We start from the raw sequence: 19,659 nt of genomic DNA, 5'->3' as shown, positions 1-19,659 counted from the left end.
TGTGTCCTCGTGTGGCGGCCGCTGCGTCAGTCATACTGGTACAAGAATTCTCCAAGCAGTCGCATAACATGACCCGTTGGGCACCAAATTTTGAGAATCGTGACACCGCTGTCACGCGCATGTGCCGCGCCTGGACCGCGCGTCGTGGGGATTTTTTCTGGCTGTGCCGCACACACCTCTGTCGCGGCGCCAGCGCACGACCCGTCCTTGTCTCGTCGCCATCCAAAGACAAACCTATACTATAGCCGGCGGCGGGTCAGTCCCCTGTGTATGATCTACAGTCACGCGTGCACGCCGCACACGCCACCATGTGCATGTCCGTCGGCAGCAAGCAACATGTGTGTAGCGACAAGGAGGCGTTGTTTCTCTTACAGGAACCAGTGGTGGCGCAGAACCAAAAGGAGGATCACTCAGGTCGTCGGGGCCAGGTCCCATAAATCCATCGTTTGCCAAAGCCGACGTGGTCCCACATGTTCTCCGATAGCGACGAGTCCCCAGTCCACCTTTGCCCCAGGGCCCGTCTGTAGCCCATGTGGACGCATCCAAACTGGTGGCTGTTACATTGCGCAGATCATTGGGATGGGATTCTTTCTGACTCCGGTGTGAGCGAAATGGCAGGGGACTTTCTGTTGTCTGAGATTGATTCTGAGAAAGAGTGGGACGTTGTGTGGCGACGACCACGTCGAGCACGTCCTCGGTGGTTCAGTAGGAGCTGTGGAAGCGTGCAGCAGTCCGGCGGAACACGGTGAATGGTTTCTCCTGGCAATGGCCCACCCAGCACAGCCTGATGCTCGGCCTCTGTCGACCCCTTCCTCACCAAGGCTGACAATCACGACGTGATTCCGCACTGCCGCCGGCAGTCCAGACTTGCTCACGCTCACGCTCATGCCTCTGCCACTTCCGATGTGTCTCCCAGGGGGGGGGGGGGGGGGGGGGCAAGTTGAGAGTGATGTCTTGGTTCCTTCATGTACCACGCGGATGTACCACGCGGTTCTCATGTTGCGTTTTGGTGCACGAAACACCACACGGACTGTTACCACAGTGGCGGAAGCGGGCCGCAGGAATGGTAACAGGCAAAAGAGCAGTGACTGGTGGCCGGTCAACCTGGGCATGCCGCTCGCTTGGACACACAATCCTGCGACCTTCGTGACTGGTATTGAGGTTGAGGGTGACTGCCACGCCACGTTTTGACAAACACAAGTGTGACTTGCCCCTCTGCAGGTCCATTAAGCGAAAACGCACCGGCCGTACTTTCATCCCTGCCTCTCCGCAGCTTGTGGGTCATCGTCCGGAAACAACCCTTCCACGGAGACCTCGTCTCGTCTCGGCGGGAAGCTCGGATGCGATCTGCAGACGGCCAGACGGAACAGAGTGACTGTAAAAGAACACATCCCATCCGCCGGTCGTAGCAAGTTCGGAGGGAGTGACAAGACCGTTACTCGTGGTGACGGGACGCAGAAAAGTGAGCTGAAAAGTCGGGAATTTCTCCAGTTTTCAGAATTATCAAGGGCGGGCCCACACATTGTCGTCGGACCCGTGTCACACCTCGGTATGGCATGCACTTACCGCGGGTCCCGTCGTCAAACAGAAACTGGACGGCATGGGTTTCGTTTCCCCTCTCACGCTAAGCCACATCTGTGTATCTGAGTGATCCGCGTATTTGCCACCCAAGACACCGCGCAGAGCGGTGCGGTGCATTTGCTTTTTTTGCCACCCGCAGACGTCTTAAACCCGGGACGGGACGTTTGTGAGTGTTGAGAGCCGATATCCCTGTGTCTCGATCCTCAGCTTTCAATGTTGCACCCTGCGGAGACGGGGAGGCTGACGGGCCAGCCCATACCGACCTGCAATGCACACCCGTGGGCCACGATACATACAGATACCGTACACACCGCGTTGCCGCTGGCAACACCACTTTCGTGTCAACATAGACCTGTGACTGTGGTACCAGGTCCGGCCCTATACCCCGTCTGTCGCTCTGACGCGTTTTGGGTCGCCGCCGTCGTACTCTGACATACTCACGCTCGTCCTCATCCCATCACCCCCCTCGCGCTAGCTTCCATTCGCCGACGCCACGCATGTCATGTACGAAGCTTGAGAACGACTGAGAGAGTTCCTCGCCGTCATCCATCCACGCCACGCCACGCCACACTCCAACCATGTGATCTGCACTGTTGACCACCGTTTCTGTAACGCCCCCACCCACAACTTACGCAAGTTGGCACGCCCGCCCTAGTCCATGAGTGATGCCGTCTGCATGTGCTGTACATGTTCTCGTGTTGTCTCTTGTGCGAGCGGCTGTGCGGACGACGTCCTCGTGCGTCAGAGCTCATCGCACCCCTGGCCACTGCGGCACTGCACACCCAGCGACCAGAGTGACAGCAGTCACCATCGTGCCGAGCCGTCACACACGTTTGGAGTGCAACATGACGCCGATCCGCCACTCTGACACACGTCGATTATTAATCCCCATCCACCTCCGCCTCACATCCATTCACCGGCCCTGGGGGTAACTGCTATATGTATAGTGTATGGACTGTAACTGGCGTGGCGTCACCACCTGTTGTACTGTTGTGGTGCCGCCGATACGCTGGCGCGCTGGCAAGGGCGAGGCCAGGTTCCTGGCGGGCCTCCTTCCATGGCAGCCAAGAGTGAGCAGCGCAACTGCATTGCCAAGCGCTCATGTGTTCATGTGGCGCATCCACCACCCCTTTCCCACCCTCCCCACCCTCCCCACCTTTCCCGCCGTAATGTTATCCCTCCTCCCGCACCATTAAAGTCGGTAATGTCGGGGACCGACATTGAGGCTGGGACTGGACCAGTCCGGAATGCATTGTGGCAACCGAGCGGGGGTGGAGATGCGGCAACGGCAACGGCAACGCTGGAGGCGTGGCGGGCTGCCGTCAGAACGGAGCGGCGGGGCGCGCGGGTGATGAATGGTGCAGGCGGACTTGTCTGTCTCGCAGTCAGAGTCAGTCAGTTATGCGCATGACCAGGTTCATCAGCTGGTGCGGTGCACTAACGCAGGTGCTTGGCAACAGGGTGACTGTAACTGTGTAGTGTTGTGAACATGTCGCTAAGCAGCAATGTATGGATGTGCATACGCGGACATTGGCAGGTACTGATGCACATACATACTTACTGTACCGCCACTGACTATGCGTTCCAGGCAGGTGGAGTAGCGGCTGTTAGCCCAAAGGCCAAAGGCCAAAGGACAGGCCCATGTGCCAATGAGATTCCCAGCGTGTCTGGAATCAACCATAGCCCAGAGCTGTGTCATGGTAAGCGGTACCAGGCCCTGCCCAGTGCCATGTCGCCGAGGTGACTGAGAAATATGACGGGTAGCGACGAACCTGATGTATGTATGTACATGTTTGTTCCAGTCAAAGACCACTGCAACGACTACGATGACAACACAGTGCACTGTGTGTGAGTGTGAGGGCGAGGGGTATGCAGGTACAGTACAGTACTGTACAGTTACTTACGTGTCGGGTGCCCTGCGTTGCTCTTTAATAGCGGGTAAGCATGCGACATTCATTTCGCAGGCTCTCAAAAGGTGACAATGAAGCCAGGACCCGGAGAACGCAGTCAAACCTAGCTCCTTCGCGCAGCAGTCACTACGCTCGATAAGCTCCAACGCACAAAAAAACACAAAGGGATGCTTGCCGGCCGTGCATGGAGTGGTCGGAGTGGTGGCAGATTAAGGGCAGCGGACTTGCTTATATTCCCAGCAGAAATTAGAGCAAGGTTGGTCGCTCGCTCCAATGTTGCCGCACACGCAACTGCCGCCCTGCTACTACTACAATTGCAAGAGGTCCTCTGCACTTACACATCGAGGCACGCCCGAGAGGTGCAGGTAGACGCCGCCCAACGCAGTGACACGTCAGCAACGACAAAAGATGCCGACACTTTGACTGCCCGACAGCGATAAAGTCGGAGGCGAACACGAGAAAACTGGCTGGAATATTCGTTCCTCTTGTCAACCGGCCGTTCACGACGGCGAAGCGATTCTGCAAACCCACTTGTAACGCAGCAACGCACGGTCGCTATCAACGTTATCGCCCACCCACCTGCATCAAACCCACCTGTCGACCTGGTGAGACGCATCGTGGCCACAATTGTGGGTAATGGTCCCGTCCTGCAAGCCGGACATGTCATGACTCTCAGGAAGTACAAACGCTCCATAGTAATGCCCACCCCCTTGATAGGGAGCCAGCCCGTGGGAGTAGCAGCAACATGCAAGTGGCCGGCAGACTAGGTCGTGCTAAGTCTAAGTCGCGGCGCGAGTCGTCGCGACGATGAAACAGCGCGTGTCGCGTCTGTCATGGTCATATGATCAATGCCCACTCCACAGTATTCTTAGAATGCACGAAGGCCGGTTCGTGTCTAGATAAAAACTGCGTGGTAACGCTTTTCGCTATCAGTGCCGTGTTCTATGGCTTCTGGTCGTGTTGGAGAATGCCGGACAGGCCGCGTTGGCCGGGTTGTTGCGGTTTGCCCGGACGACAACTCGATCGGAAACCTGGCCTCTTGTAGTCTAGAAACGGCATTGTCCTGCCCGATGTGAACTGTGACACGACTGTGGTAAATGCTGTACACACTGTGGAGCGTCTTGAATCGAGCTGACACGGTGTCAAAGCAAACGCTACTCGGCACCGTCAGAAGATGGATCTGAAGCCATCTCCCGACGGGAGTGGACAGAACAAGCAGCCACGAGTTCCGTAATGGGCACACACGACAGTTGCCCACCCCGCCACATGACAAGCCTGTGATCCTGTGACGAATCCGCCGCACGAAACAGTCGCGCCGAAACTGACCATGAGGTAATCTTGCCGCCGGCGAGCGGCATGTGACTCCTAAAGTGCACCAGAACTGACCAACTGGAGAAGGTTGTATCCCGGCGCGAAGGGCCTCTTCTTCGCGCGGCAGCGAAGAAGTGTCCGAGGGCTGGGAACCAGGTTTCATTTCTGTTGACCATCGATGACTCCCAATCCAATGCCCACCACCTAGTTTGTATGTGAGCACACTGGACCGCTCAAAGCATCAACTGCCGGTTCCGCCCATCATTTCATCATTTGACGGCGGATAGCGTGGGGCCGACTTTCGCAAAGAATCTTCCTTGGCGTGACTTCCTTCCGTGCGCAATGTAGAAAATACACGCCACCAACTGACCCTTTGGCCTCTGGCAACGACGACCGTAAGCCAAGCTGCGACGGCCACAGCAAATAGCACACCTGGAGCAGACAACTCCTACTCCACACACCCTTGGCCCTTGGTAAGGGGTTGCGCGGGTCTCCATTGCAAAAGCATGCCGTATTGTACCGCCGGGACCACACAACCCCCTAGACTTCTGGACCGTTTCGGGGTCCAACTTGATCAATCCACCCACGTCCGACACACACGGTCCCTTTGCCACCACGGACGGAATCACACTTAGCAAAGACGTATTAACACAGACCGAGTCCAGACTGAGTGCGCAGTAACAACCACAAACAGCCGTGCCGCCAGTAACACAAACAGCCGTACCGGGCGTCGCGAAGACATGGACGGTTACCCGGCCGGGTGCCTATGCCAGGCATGTGTTATGTATCCCCCACACTCCAATCGCAAAAACTGGGGTTTCGAGGACCGTCGATGCGGAATACAAAAAGGAAGTGGCTACGTACATGCTACATAACTGCCGACTGCTTACTGGAACTCGCTGCAATCTGGTCTCTGGATCTGTGGGATTCTGGTGGCTGGTTTTACAGACTTTGCATTTGTACGGCATTTGGACCGGAAGAGGACGACAGGCCTAGCCAGTGGCCAGTGACCTGCGTAGCACTGGTAGAAGGAAGTCCAGGCGCCAGCACAGACACCAATCGTGACGTGGGTCTAATTTCTCGAATTCTTACACCTGTGCGCACTTGACGTACATGTCTGCACAATACCCAGTCCTGTTGTGGCGGGATTTCCCCGTCCATGGAACCGAGCGAGTAGCACCGCTACCACCGTGTCTTGGACACCAGAGACGCGGTTTGACCAATTTTTCACCGACCTCTGTACATGCTGTGTGCGGGGGAGATGTGTTCTTGCCCTTCGCGTCGTCACCGCGATCAAGACCGAAACATTCTGCCAATTCTTGGGATGTCTCCCACCTGCCTTCAACTCGATGTCTTTGTTCTGGTCTTTCCATACGCTCCATGGATGCCACCTCACGCAGGCATTCACAGAGGGTGAAGGCTAGTGGGGAAGGTGATCTACCTGACGATACATAGCTCACATCTCACGTTAAAACGTCAGCGATCATGCGATCAGCAACGAGGATCCCCCGACAGTGTAAACATTGCCATCTGAAATCGATTAGGACCCAATACTAATGTAATTAGAAAATTAAGGTTATAATTAGAGTTGACGTGTGTTGTTTTTGTTCCGTTCGAAGTGGAGGTCCATCCAGTCATCTAAACACGGCAACACACACACACACCAACAATCTTGTCTTTCCAACCACCATCTCTCTCTCCATTTGAACAACTATGCCGCTCGCTTGAGTCTTGATATACCCCTCCTCTATAACCATGTCCGACGACGAATTCGACGACTTTGACTCGTTCGCCGTAGACGAGAGCTTTCTCCGCCAGGTGGACGACATTGCAGCTCGCGCCGTCCAGACCAACCCCCCTGGCCGGTCTCCCCCACCGGCACTCCGCCCGCCAGTCTACACTGTCCTCGCTCGTGCGGCTATGGCATCCCCTGCTCCCAATCCCGCCAACCCTCCCTTTCGTGCGCCCACTACATCCACGTCGCGCGCCGCACCACTCGCCCGTGCCGACCCCGATGCTGGTACTTCTCGCCGCGCCGCCGCCTTAGGTGTGCGTTTGCCTCGTCCGCCACCAAGCGACGACGACTTTGGGGACATGTCGTTCACTGTCGAGTCGCTCGAGCAGATCGATGCAGCTGTACAGGCCCCTCAGCGTCCCACGTCGGCCACGGGCTCGCGGTTACCTCGCGGCCGCGCTCTCGGGCGCACGACCAGCGGCGGCTTCCAGACGCACTTAAACTTTCACCGCGAGTTCCAGTACACCAAGGGAAAGCGATGGGACCGTACTGCGTTTGCAGCCAGCGGACGACGCGTCGGTGCCGAGTCGGCCAAGAAGAAGGGCAAGGGAAAAGGACGAGCGTACGAGGATGATGATGACGATGACGAAGAGGACTTGGACGACGAACCCCTGGCGCCTCCTCCCAAGCCGCTCGTTGACATCAGTGAGTCTACGATTACCGTCATCCTGCTGACCTACTAGGCAAGCCCTACGATCCCCAAAAGCACGACTACAACCCCATCTCCATCCGAAACTACATCTACCCCACCAACCACCCCAAACGCGACTACCAATACGACATTATCCGCGCGTGCTTTACGGACAACTGTCTCGTTGCTCTCCCTACAGGTCTGGGAAAGACATTCATTGCGGGAGTTGTTATGCTCAACTGTGAGTAGCTCTAAGTGCAGGATTCTCAGCTGACCTCAGTTTACCGCTGGTTCCCTACGGGCAAGATTGTCTTTCTCGCTCCGACCAAGCCGCTCGTCAACCAGCAGATCGAGGCGTGCCAGCTCGCATGCGGTATTCCCAGCGCAGATGCTGCTGTCATGACTGGGTCAAGTGTCAGCGCCAACCAGCGTGCCAAACTTGTGAGTTGAAGGGAGCGCAGGTTCACAGCTGACATCAGTGGGACGAGCGGCGAGTCTTCTACTGCACACCGCAGACTCTGGACAATGACCTCAAGCGCGGGGCCGTTGACCCTCGAGATATTGTCCTTGCGGTGTTTGGTGGGTGCCGAACACACTGATAGTGTGTGCTAACACCCCGCAGATGAAGCCCACAAGGCGTCGGGGTCGTATGCGTATACCACCATTCTCGCATACATCACAGCCCATCACCCATTCTTCCGCGTGCTGGCCCTAACCGCCACTCCAGGCGGCGACGTGCCCAAGGTCCAGGGTGTCGTCGACGCTCTGCACATCAGTCGTATCGAGATCCGCGAGGCTGAGGCCCCCGAGATCAAAAAGTACATGAACGAGAAGGTGAGCTATGATGTGTTTCACGAGAGCTAACAGAAGAAAACGGAAAAGCACGTCGTGGACGCAGGTCCGGTCATTGGAGAACTCCGTGACCGTTGGGCAGCAGTTATGCGCGTGGGTACGGAATCGAGTACGCAAGCTTACCCCACAGCCGTTCATTCAGAAACTAGTTGACAAGAATGTCCTAACGGAACGCGATTTGGATGCCAAGCGCCTCAAACCGTATCGCCTTACTGCCAAGCGTATGGAGATTGGGCGTGACCGCAACTCTGGTCTTATGTGGACGATGGGCCCTCTGCAAAACATTGAGCGCATGGCTCGGGCGATGGGCAACCTGGTGAGTATATTGGCGCCATTCATCCTGCTGACCCACAAGCTCGAATTCTCCCTAACCATGTTCCACTCGACGCTGCTAGAGCTCGCGGGCAACTCGACAAACGATGGCAAGAAGGGCAACTCGCGTGCCGGAGCAAACTCTATTCGCAACAACATCGAGTTTCAGCGCATCCTCAGCGACGTCGAGGGCGAGCTCAACGACATCGGGAGACGACGCAACGGCAAGACGATGGTGGACAAGCACCCCAAGATGCAGACGACGCTCGAGTTGGTACGTCAGGCATCTCAAGGTCATCATAACCTGACATCCCAGCTTCTCGCCCACTTTGCCCAAGCCGAAGAGGACGAGAAAATCCACGGTATCAAGAACGACACGCGTGCCATGGTGTTCTGCTCGTTCCGAGAGTGTGTCCTGGACATTGTGGTGGGTAGAATGGGTTGCCAGTCTCTTACGCCGCAGGACATGTGCAATGAGCACCCAGACCTTCTCAAGGCGACCAAGTTTGTCGGTCAGTCGCAGGGCAAGCAAGAGCGCGACAAGGGCTTCAACCAGAAAGAGCAGAAGAAAGTGAGTCAAACCCCCAAAAGACAGCGCTGACCTCAGACCATCCAAGAGTTCAAAGAGGGCAAGTTCAACATCCTCGTCGCCACGTCCATTGGCGAGGAGGGTCTGGATATTGGCGAGGTCGACTTTGTGGTCATCTATGACATGCCCAAGCAGTCGATCAAGCTCGTAAGTGGGTTGCGCGTAGCATGTCTAACAACCCTCAGCTCCAGCGCATTGGTCGTACGGGACGCAAGCGTGACGGCAAGGTCCATGTCCTCATGTCTCAGGGCCGCGAGGACTTGAACTGGGACACTGCGCAACAGACCCACCGCGACATCCAGGAAGAGATCCTCCACAGTCGCAACCTCGAGCTCTTTGAGGATGTCGAAAAGCTACTGCCCCGCGGCGCGTTGCCAGAATGCGTCGAGAAGGAGATGGATATCGACCCATGGGATCCTGCCGATCAGAAGAAGAAGCGCAAGCTCGCCTCTGCCCCGGAGAAGACTAAGAAGTCGACCACCAAGAAGCGTGGCTACGATGTTCCCGACGACGCACCACAAGGGTTCCAGAGCGTCGCCGAGCTTCTCAAGAAGGCGGCAAAGCGCAAGCGCCAAACAAGCGACGGCGAGGAAGAGGACGATGAAGAGGTGGAGGAGCGCAGCGAGGATGATGACGAGGATGGCGATGCCGAAGACGCCCTGCTCTACGGATCTGTCAAGTCGGCTCGCAACGGTGCGGTCCCCAAGAAGCAAGTTGCTCGTCCGAAGGTCAAGAAGGCCAAGGCTCCCACAAAGGAGGAGACAGCACAAGAGAAGGCACGCGAGCGCGACGAAAAGCAAAGGCAAGAGCGCGCTGCCGCCGAGGCCCAGCGCAAAGAGAATGAGGCCGCCGAGCGTACGCGCCTCAGCCGCCAGGCCATCGACTTCTTCAACACGCAGGGCCTTGTGCGCAGGCGCAGCCCAACGCCTCCAAGCTCTCCTCCCAAGTCTTCACCTCCGTCATCGCCTGTCGGACAGGCTGCAACTACCGTTCAGAATGGTATCAGGCTGTCTCCTCGCACAGCTGCTGCTGCGGGTTTCTCCCAGATTATCGACTTCAGCTTCGACGACGATGACGAAGACCCCGACGAGCCTGTCATCTTCTCCTCGCCGCCCCGTCGCGCGCCGCCTGCTCGTACCAACCGAGCTTTGGCAAACGACATGCCCCCACCACCCCTACCGAGCTCACCAATCCGCCGTCAGAGCGCAGCCATTGCTTTTGATACGCCCCTTGGCGACACTCCTGTTGCCGTCATGACACCCAGCACCGGACCCACTCCCTTCCCGGTCCGTGGCGGTGCTCGCCGACGAGCCTTTCCGTCCTCTGATCTAGATGACAGCCCTGCCCCGCGCCCACTCCAGCGCCTTCGCCGTCGTCTACCGAGCACGGAACCCGCTGAGCCCGAATCTCCCGCACCACCACCACGACCTCGATCCCGCCCCCGAGACCCAGCCCGTCGCGAACGCCACCGTGCAGCGGCCAACACCCTGATGGAGCTCGACGCCGGCGTGTCTGGCTCCGACGTATCGTCCGATGAGTCCTCGGGCGTCGAAGACGACAGCGACCGCCGTTTCGCAGGCGACTTCCAGGCCACTCAAGCTCCCAGAGGCTACAACCAACGCGCGGTGTATGCTGCAGGTTTGAGCACACAGGGTGGTGCCGGCGTCGGCCTGGGGTTCGCGAATGGAGCCGACCGCAGGGCCGCATTCATGGCCAAGGCGCGCCGCGCCGTCCTCGTCAGCGACGACGAGAGGAGCAGTGACAACGAGTATGAGTTGGGAAGCTTCGTGTGTGATGATGAGGACGAGATGGCGTTCATGTGTAAGTGAACCTCTCAGCTGCGCGCGCCGCTCGGAAGCTGACTCCCCACAGCGCAAAGTGACCCGCTTGGAAGCGGCCTGTGAACGATACGAAGATGTAAACGAAGTTGAGGCGGTCCCTGTACGCATGTAGTGTTGCATTATGCCTATGCCTAGTCATTGTGGGGTCTTAAAAAGTCGCACATTCACCAACCAGGGTTGCGAGGGACCAACTTGGTGGCGGAATGTTCATTGCCCGTTCCATCCCTTTATCATTTCTTCTCAACACCACCCTCATGACCCCGCACCCAACTGCACCTCATAACCTCATGCACCTTATGCATGCGCATCTCCTCGCCACATGCATGGCTAGCAAACATCACTCCTAGGCCGTTCATCGGACATAATCGGCGAGATGGCCGAGCGGTCTAAGGCGCTGTGTTAAGGTGATCCACTCCTCTTCGTGAAGAGTTGTCATCCGCAGTCTTCGGACGTGGGTTCGAATCCCACTCTCGTCAGAAGGGGCTTCATTGCCTCCCAAGCCAAGCTTTTTGGACGTCTGGGAGATGTGGAAGAGTGTCGCAGGGACGGGGGACGGTTGGCAGAAGTTTTGGTGGCGGAGGGGACGACTCGTCCACCAGGAATGCCACGCTCGATCCTCGAACACACTTTGGTCCTGGTGCACCAGTGGGAGGAGCTCGACGTGTATGTACCTCAAGGATCTGGGGGAACAGTCTCCAGCATCTAGCAGCAATGGCAAAGGAGGTGACGTAAGCGGCAAGATGGCCGAGTGGTCTAAGGCGCTGTGTTCAGGTGACTGCCTCCTCATCACTGAGGAAGGTCGTTCGCTTCGCAGTCTTCGGGCGTGGGTTCAAATCCCACTCTTGTCAATACAGGGGCTTAGCTGCCTCCAGAATACCTTTTTGGAGGGGTTGGAGGGAAGGCAGAATGAGAACTAGACAGGCGAGGCTAACTAACTGGCGGCGAGGGAAACCCCCGTCGACGAGATGTGCTCCGGTCCACAGGGAGCGAGGGTTCATTTTGCATGTGATGGTGGGTGATTGAGGAACTGAGGAGAGGATGCCAGCTGTCTGGTTACCGGTCAGTTGTTCTGCTGTCGGAGAGGCTGTGGGACGGGTGTTGAAGGAGGCATGGTGGAAGAATCCGAACGGGCTCAGATGAAATCTAAGACGCGGCTGATTTTGGCTTCCGGTGTACGGTGTGAGACCTGTTTTTTCGCCACACCGCTTTCGATCGGGTGAGTCAACTTCCTTCCTTCTTCTCTCCCATCTCCACCATCGTTTTCACGGCAACCTCCTGCACTTGCATCCTCCCACAGCCATTGCACCACCCATCCACCCTGCATCCTCTTCTTGTTGCTCTTCTGTAAAGCGGCCTCCAGGCCTCGGCCAAGATGCCTACAGCGTGGCCCCAAGTTCCCACAGAGGATAAATACATTCCCTCCCAACCCAGGCCATCAAACGCCCCGGCTACAACCAAGTACGACCCAGTCCTTTTGTACTCTCGTCCAGGTTCAAGAGTCGCTTCTCGCTCCACTTCACCAACACCAGCAGACGGCCTTCGCAGCGGTGGCCTGTCCCCGCAGAACACGGGTGGTTCCACGACCGGTATCCACTTTCCTTCCCCCATGATTCGGAATATGCCTAGCATCTCGTCACTCACCAGTCAACACATCTCAAGCCATGGTACTCGCGACAGTCCTCTTTTGCCAGCTGTACCACCTTTACCGCCTCTGCCAACATTCGCCGCCGCCGCCACCACCAGCGGACGTCCCCAACCACCCCCCAAGCCGTACCAGACATACCCGCCAGCCCATAAAGAGCTGCCATGCGTGGCTAGTGCAGAGATGGAGAGGCTCAGAGAGATGGCCGAGGTAAAGAGCATCGCTTCCTCTCCAGACCCAATCGCATCCTCTCCAGGCCCAATCACATGCCCTGTTGCGGCCGCGGCCCCCCCACTCACTGCGATGACCCCGAACCGAGCATCCCAGTTGCGCCCTTCGGCACCTTCCTTCCGCCCGTCCACCCCAACGGACACGGGTCCAACCTACCCACCGACACGCGTGTTCTCCTCTGGAGCTACCCATCCCGGTCAACAGCCATACTCCCCTCACACTCCCAGCGTTGGCTTCTACCCTGACTGGCTTCCCGCAGCGGATTCGGAGCTGCTCCAGGGTGGTTCTCCACCACAAACATCCGGGTTCCAGTCCTTCACTTCACCTTTCTCCCCGAGCCAGCAAGCCCAGCAGAAGGAGATAAGCAGCCCCAGTCTTGATGCTGCAGCTACCGCTCCTGCCATCTACCATCGACCCGGGGCTGCCAAGGAGGTTCTCTCGTCTACGGTCAACGTACCTGCGACAGCCGACTCCACTCCTCGCCCGTCCAAGATTGTGGCTGTTAGCACAGCTTCCACAGCGACACCTACTCAAACCATTGGGACTCGAGCCTCTGGCCTCCAATCGAGGTTGCATTCCGAAGTGGAAAACGTTAAGGACATCCACCGTGGCGGCGGTGAAATACTCCAAGATTCCCTTCTACCCCAAGCCCAACCGTCCTCTCCCGCTTTCAGCGCCAGGCCCTCACCAGAAGGACCAAGGCTCAGCAGAATCCCTGGTCTGGGCGGCCAGTCCAAAGCAGCTTCCACTGTATCGTTGTCTCCACCAGAGGCGTTTGTGTCTCGACCACCGAGCACACAGCCCCCAGTTCCCCCAAAGCGCCGTTATGGTACTTTTATCCCAGAAGGTATTCCGCTCAAGCGGTCCAACTCGCCATCGCCAAGTATCGCAAGTCTCTCTAGCATATCCAGTATCTCCACCCTCCCAAGCCCACCACGGAGCAAGACTGCAGGTATGACCAACCTCGAGTTCCTCCAGATGATTGCCAACAAGAAGCGCCGCAACGCTGCCATCAAGGAAGCAGATACAGTCTCACCAGTCGCCTCCCCAAGCACGATCATGTCCCAGGACGACGTCGGACATGTCTCTTGTGGACCACCTACTGTCTATCCGATGGCCAACTCGTTCAGCATGGTCACATCCGCGGAAGGGTCCAAGCCTGTTCCTTTAACAAGTCTCCCGCCTCCCACCCCACCAAAGCGCGAGGCTCTGCTGCCGTCCATTCCAACACCGACTTCCTCAACCCCGCTGGCTAGTTCGCGTAGGCAGGTTTCTCCCCGCCCCCCAACGGCTCCAGTTCCGCTTCGAGCCCAGTTGGCCCCAACTCCCTCGGATTATGAAACCCCCTCTCAAGGGGGGGCGGGCTCTAGGAGGGAGCAAGTCACGGAACCACCAGGTATCAGTACGAATGATATGGCCCAGGTCAACCCTCTTGCTACTACACCTTCCACTCAGAATCCTCAAACTGCCGATGACAAGGGGACGGACCACGCTGGGGATGAAAGCGAAGACAGTGACAAGCAAGACTCTGCTTCGCCAGCCTGGATTAGACCACTTGAGCTGGCAAGCAAGGCCACATCGTCCACTCCACGAAAGGCGATATCTTGGTCGCCTCGGGCAACCCCCAAATCGACTGTTCGCGACCGTGGCACCATGTCTGATCACCGCACGAAGCTTCCTTCGATCTCGATCATTTCCAACCCTCTCACCTTTGTCACCACAAACGCGTCTCCTGTGCGTACCCCAAAGACTTCCCGCCCAACCTCCATGATCAGCCTCGACAAGGGAAGCCGTAAGGCTCTCGAGGAGATACAACGTGTGCAAGACTTTCCCATGGGAGTGCCCACGAGCGGCGGGGAGCAGAATCTGGCTTCACTTGTCCCCGCGGGGCTTTCGTCAGCCAACAAGAAGCCTACCACATTGTTGCAACACGTCAAAAAGGACAATATCATCCGCGAGCGAGTTGTCTCGGCTCCAGGCCGGCATCACAAGATCCCCACCCTCAATCCGAACGCCAAACCCTTTGTCGTTCGAGGCCACGCGCTCCAGGCCGCCACTATCCCAACTTTTACCAACCCCAACTTGACCACCAATCTCAAGGCGCCCACTTCACTGGCTCCTCCATACGTTGTGCCTATCCCCGGCAAACTTCCATGCACACCGGTCAACAGTCCCATGGTGACATTGGTCAAGAAGGCTAGTTCCTCCACCAAGGCCGCTGGAGACGTTTTCGAGCCCCCAGGTGGCATCCCTGTTCCTATCTCGTCGAGCGGGTCTGTTGTTTCGGAGGATCATGATCTATCCTCGTTCCAGGTGTTGGGAACTGAGTCCGACCCGTTTGAGTTTGTCGATCAGCTGTCTCACCCGAATCGCTCCATCGGCGCAGACGCTGTGGGTACCAATCTGGAGCCACTCGGAGACCCCCTCGCTTTGGACGGCTTCAGACTGTTGGGTCGCCAAGTGGAGTTCAACGACAAGGGCAATGGAAGCAAGAAGAGAACCAAGCGGTACCATGTCAAGGAGGTGTCCGAGGCAAAAGTGAGCTGTCCAGACTGTTGAAACAACATCTAACATGTACAGAAGGACTCGGCGCAGGGTCAGAAGCACACCTCGCAGAATCCGCCTTCCAACGAATCTCAGCCATTCAACACCCCAGTTCCCCCGACACACGAGAACCAGCTGCGCGCCTCCTTGGACACATACCGCCTCCTCGCCACTGGCGCTTCTGGTATTCTCCAGGGCACTACGCTTCACAATGCGCTCGACGCGTTCCGGGTAACTGCCGAGCTTCAGGCGGGATACAACAGCATGGTCGCCAACCAGTTGAAACTTGTCGACCTGCTCAATAAAGGCGGAGCTGACGATGACCCAATCTATGAGATGTGAGTGGGCAGTATTGCTTTTGACACTGACGGGTAGGCTCACACACGCCCTGGAAGCCAATGGCGAACACCTCAACTCGCTCCACGAAACCCTCTCGCTTATCAACCACCTCCGGAACCAGGATGTCGAGACTGCTTGGGCGCAGCATGGTGGTCGGCCCGAGGAGGTCGAGTCGGATGTTTGATAGTGTCGATGTCGGGTACGCCTCCTCTATGAGGTTCAGTATGCACAGAGTTGCTTGTCTTTCAGTTGGAAATCAGTTTGCTGTCAGGTACAAACGGCCGGGGCGGCAAGTTCAACACATCTCGGGATGACTGGTCCTGGGGCTTCCGTTTCTTAATCACAACACTTTCCTCATCGTTCGCCACTTCCGAGGCCATGTAATCTCCCGAGGGCCATATCTACCTGGGTACTGTAATATCACAGTATACATTACGCATGGCTTCATCAGCATACATGGCGCTTTCAGCAGAATCGATCATGAAGTCGGTTATCACACTCAGTGACCCGATTCTCCTTTGAAGCTGGACGTCTCCTCAATACCACACTTGTCACCCACGAGCTGCTTCTCGGGGTCCTCCTCACTGGCGGTCTTTTCCTCCATCAAAGGCTGCTCCTCAACCACACTCTTCTCCTCATCGATGGCACTCGTTCCCACGTGCTGCTTTGGCGTCTCATCTCCACCTGTTAATCAGCGCTAATATCCCCCAAGTGTAACCCACCAAGGTAGCGTGTTGGGACCTTCCAAAACTCCTCGGAGGGCGGGTGACGTTCCATAAACTCGGTAAAGCGGCGAGTCTGCTCGCTGTCGTTGTTTGCGTCCTCGGCACGAGCCCAGTCGTGGATCTTGGGCAACCAGTTCTTCATGATTTGCGCATGCTTGTCCATGGGCGTGCGTTCAGCCGCGAGCTCGGCAAAAGGCAACAGGTACCGAGCCGGGAGGCAAGCGCCGACATCGTCAAAGTGGGTGCGGAGGATGTGGTCGGCGAGGCCTTCGTGGGTGCGGAAGCTGGTTGTAGGGGGGACAGACAGTGTCAGCGCAAACGTCCCTCTGAGAAAACGACCAACTCACCTCTTACCGCACACCTGCGTTCCGAGGCGCTTAGTGAACTCGTATCCGGGACACACAAACATTGGCGGCTGGACTTTGCCGTTCACCTCGGGCGGGTCATGGCGGAGGGACTCGAGCCAGCGGTGGCCCGTAGCGAGGGGAGAGTGGTAGCTGAGCCTGTGGACGGCCAGATCGCGGCGGGAGTAGTACTTCCACACGAGCTCCCACGGTGTGTAGCTGTCCTCGCGGCAATGGTCGCAGTCGTACTCGGTATCGACAGCAGGGACGGCATCTTCGCCCCACACGGGATCCTCGAGCGCAACTGTGGGGTTAGAAACCGTACTGGGTTTGGAGCGTTGGAGACAGCATGGATTCCGATCGCGGGAACGATCATCATGGATCCGGGGTGGAATGGTGGGAACGAACACACTCTGGGAGGAAACCTCGTCCTACTCACACATTATCTGGCTGCTCAGCCACGACTCGGCCGCGGCAAGGTCGTGCGGAGGTTGGGTAGCTGGGAGTTCAAGAGCCATCATGTCAGCACCAAGCGCCTCAGCAAGGGCCGAACGGACGGCAGGTGGAGCCTGGTTGGGGTGTTTGAGCAGCGAGCGGAAGTTGGCCCTTTCATAAAGCAGAATACCGACGTTGGCTGGCTGTCAGCTGATGGCGGGGTGTTTGTAGTGGACGCACTCTGGTCCACCACCGAGCCTGAGCCTGAGCTTATCGTGTGGGTGTCTTCGGAGTCCTCGCCATTGTCCTTTTTGATGCTGTCCTTTCTGTCACCAATACCTAGGATCTCGAAGCGGTGCACGAGCGCCGTATGCGTGCGGGAATACATCTCGCCAAGCCGCGCCGGAGTGAGGTTGGGGAGGGAGGAGTACTGGCGGTGTTAGTCACTCAGTATACACCACACACGTCCATTACTGATAACTCACAGGTTCCTTGGACGCCCACGGCAGGTTCCAGCCGCGCATGCACAGGGCGAGCATACCCATACCACGAGCGAGGAGCAGCAAGCCCGGGTCAGTTGCGGCGGTGCCGAGGTCGGTGGATGGGGGGAGCAGGAGGCCCCACCGGATGAGATCTGACGGTTTCTGGAGGTCGATATCGCGGACCATGGATGGTGGATGGGTGGTGATAAGTATGATTGAGAGAACGAGGACACGCTTCTGGGGCGTCTTCTTGTGTTTGATTCATGATTCACGGGTGATGGCACGTTTGGGGCGCAGGCGCTGGACCACCCACCAGCCGTATCCACATCGCAATGCCAATTGAGAATGTTGGGTGTTGTTTTGGACTTTGCTCTCCCACAAGCGGCGCATACTGTGGTGGATACATGCAATTAGAGTATTTGGTACAGTAAAAAGTGAGAAAAGGCCCGAAAATCGCCCAAAAATGCCCCCAACACCACATCTAGTGATAAGCAAGCGGATAGTTCATCCGCCAAAAGCGCTCGTCGTCTGAGCGTTCCTTTTCCTCCTCTTCCATCTGCCTTCGCAAGTGTGGAATCACCTGCTTGGCTGTCTCCCCGTGAACATTGTTCTGTGAGGCCATAACCTCAGCCAGCGTGAGGATATGGGCACATGGGAGATTGGGAATACGTCCCTCATGTGCGTGCCTCGAGAGGATGTGGTAGACGAGCTGGGTCCTCGTGTTGTACCAGATGGGGCACTTGAGGACCGGACACTTGTACTTGCTGACGCGCCACATGCTCCCCGACATGTAGCTGTGGTTGAGGGTGTTGATCCAGCGATACGCGTCGGCGATGGGCGAGTGGAAGTTTTGCATGTGCCGTTGCAGGCCTTCCGGGGTGTAGTACCTCCCAAAGTAGCGAAGAGGGACATTGAAGTCTTCACAAGCTTCGCACTGGAGCTCGCGATACCCATCATCGTCGAGGGAGTAGTCCTCCTCGTCCGAGTCGCTGTAGTCCTCGGACGTGACGTCGTTCTCCATGTACCAGCCGGTCACTGAGGTCAGCCAAGGGGACATGCTCGACCACCATGTTATGTACTCACCCCCCTGGGTGCCTGGGTATTTCTTAAGGAGCCCTTCGTCAACGAACAGAAGAAGGGGCTCGTCACTCTTTACAGCAATGCTGAGAATGTCGCGACCCACGGCCCGCCAGAAGGCCACTGGGAGCGGTGAGCGAGTGGTGGCCCCCGGTATGTTAGCGACGCTGGCCAAGAACTGGTCGACGGCGGAGTACATGGGCTGGGCCTCTTCGGTCAAGTATGGGTCCTCGTTCCCTCCCCAAGCACCTATAGAACGCACACGCCACCTGAGTGCCGCAATGGAGCGGCGGTACAGCATCTCGGGAGCGTCACCATCCTCCTGGGACATGATGCGGAACTGCCTGCGTCAGCACTCTGTACCTAAAACTCCACGCAGAATAGGGCCAACACCATTCACTATATACATACTCACAGGGACCATATTTTTCCACTCCACGTCCCAGTGGCTGTGGCACATGCCGAGGAGGCGGATGCACGCAGCAAACGCCCGCACACCCAAGTCGGACGCCAGGTCGACTCCTCGTTCGAGGTCCGGGGGGCTCTGGCCAGCAAGGGCCCAGTGCACCACGGACTCAGCGGGAAGGGCGAGAAGGTCGTCCATGCTGGGATAATTGCGATGGGAGAGGGAACCGAGCTCGAATGTCGTCCTGGCTGTGGGCTGGAATTTGACCTGGAGCTTGGTCCTGGGCACGAGCCTCGGCAGGGTGTGGTCGGTGGGCAAGGGGGTGGGGCGTGCAGCGAGGGTGATCACCTGGGCAGTGGTGGTGGCTACGGAGGCGTCAGGCATGATGGGTGAGGGAATGCAGGTAACGGTCGGATGGTTGGTATATGGAGACCCCGTACGGGCCATGATATTATAACTTGCTGGGTACTGTACATGAGCACATCCATGGGTGCGAGAGGTGGTGAGGATCGATGACGATGGGTGTGTGCATCCCACTCCAACGGGTGTGGTCGGGTTTCTCTTGGAAGCCAATCCTCTTCATCCCATAAGCCATGCTTCCCAGGCTCCCGT

The 19,659-nt window shown here is 57.4% G+C and overlaps 4 protein-coding genes and 2 non-coding genes across 6 annotated transcripts; 4 read left to right on the top strand and 2 right to left on the bottom strand.

The window, feature by feature from the left end:
• Nucleotides 1–6,557: 6,557 nt before the first annotated feature.
• Nucleotides 6,558–10,885, top strand: MPH1 (3'-5' DNA helicase; the record flags this gene model as incomplete). The annotated part of the gene is made up of 13 exons (XM_028624020.1): nucleotides 6,558–7,242; nucleotides 7,281–7,469; nucleotides 7,509–7,669; nucleotides 7,708–7,807; nucleotides 7,851–8,062; nucleotides 8,099–8,173; nucleotides 8,211–8,396; nucleotides 8,436–8,666; nucleotides 8,709–8,819; nucleotides 8,856–8,963; nucleotides 9,000–9,128; nucleotides 9,167–10,802; nucleotides 10,854–10,885. The coding sequence occupies 13 exons, from the start codon at nucleotides 6,558–6,560 to the stop codon at nucleotides 10,883–10,885; spliced, it is 3,855 nt and encodes a 1,284-aa protein (XP_028475994.1).
• Nucleotides 10,886–11,189: 304 nt separating this feature from the next.
• EHS24_008716 lies at nucleotides 11,190–11,298 on the top strand. The gene has a single exon. It is a non-coding gene; the product is annotated as a tRNA-Leu (tRNA).
• Nucleotides 11,299–11,556: 258 nt separating this feature from the next.
• Nucleotides 11,557–11,670, top strand: EHS24_008715. The gene has a single exon. It is a non-coding gene; the product is annotated as a tRNA-Leu (tRNA).
• A 524-nt stretch (nucleotides 11,671–12,194) lies between these two features.
• Nucleotides 12,195–15,762, top strand: EHS24_008714 (uncharacterized protein; the record flags this gene model as incomplete). Its single annotated transcript, XM_028624019.1, has 3 exons — nucleotides 12,195–15,233; nucleotides 15,276–15,577; nucleotides 15,615–15,762. 3 exons carry the CDS (start codon nucleotides 12,195–12,197, stop codon nucleotides 15,760–15,762), a joined length of 3,489 nt encoding a protein of 1,162 aa, XP_028475993.1.
• Nucleotides 15,763–16,077: 315 nt separating this feature from the next.
• Nucleotides 16,078–17,750, bottom strand: EHS24_008713 (uncharacterized protein; the record flags this gene model as incomplete). Its single annotated transcript, XM_028624018.1, has 6 exons — nucleotides 16,078–16,262; nucleotides 16,301–16,587; nucleotides 16,651–16,951; nucleotides 17,087–17,281; nucleotides 17,323–17,512; nucleotides 17,568–17,750. 6 exons carry the CDS (start codon nucleotides 17,748–17,750, stop codon nucleotides 16,078–16,080), a joined length of 1,341 nt encoding a protein of 446 aa, XP_028475992.1.
• Nucleotides 17,751–18,045: 295 nt separating this feature from the next.
• On the bottom strand, nucleotides 18,046–19,431 carry EHS24_008712 (uncharacterized protein; the record flags this gene model as incomplete). The annotated part of the gene is made up of 3 exons (XM_028624017.1): nucleotides 18,046–18,599; nucleotides 18,648–18,981; nucleotides 19,057–19,431. The coding sequence occupies 3 exons, from the start codon at nucleotides 19,429–19,431 to the stop codon at nucleotides 18,046–18,048; spliced, it is 1,263 nt and encodes a 420-aa protein (XP_028475991.1).
• Nucleotides 19,432–19,659: the final 228 nt, after the last annotated feature.

The sequence above is a fragment of the Apiotrichum porosum genome (assembly GCF_003942205.1).
Source record: "Apiotrichum porosum strain DSM 27194 chromosome Unknown scaffold_7, whole genome shotgun sequence".
Lineage (NCBI taxonomy): Eukaryota > Fungi > Basidiomycota > Tremellomycetes > Trichosporonales > Trichosporonaceae > Apiotrichum > Apiotrichum porosum.
The sequence above is the reverse complement of the archived record's forward strand: the minus strand, read 5'-3'. Positions and strand labels throughout refer to the sequence as shown.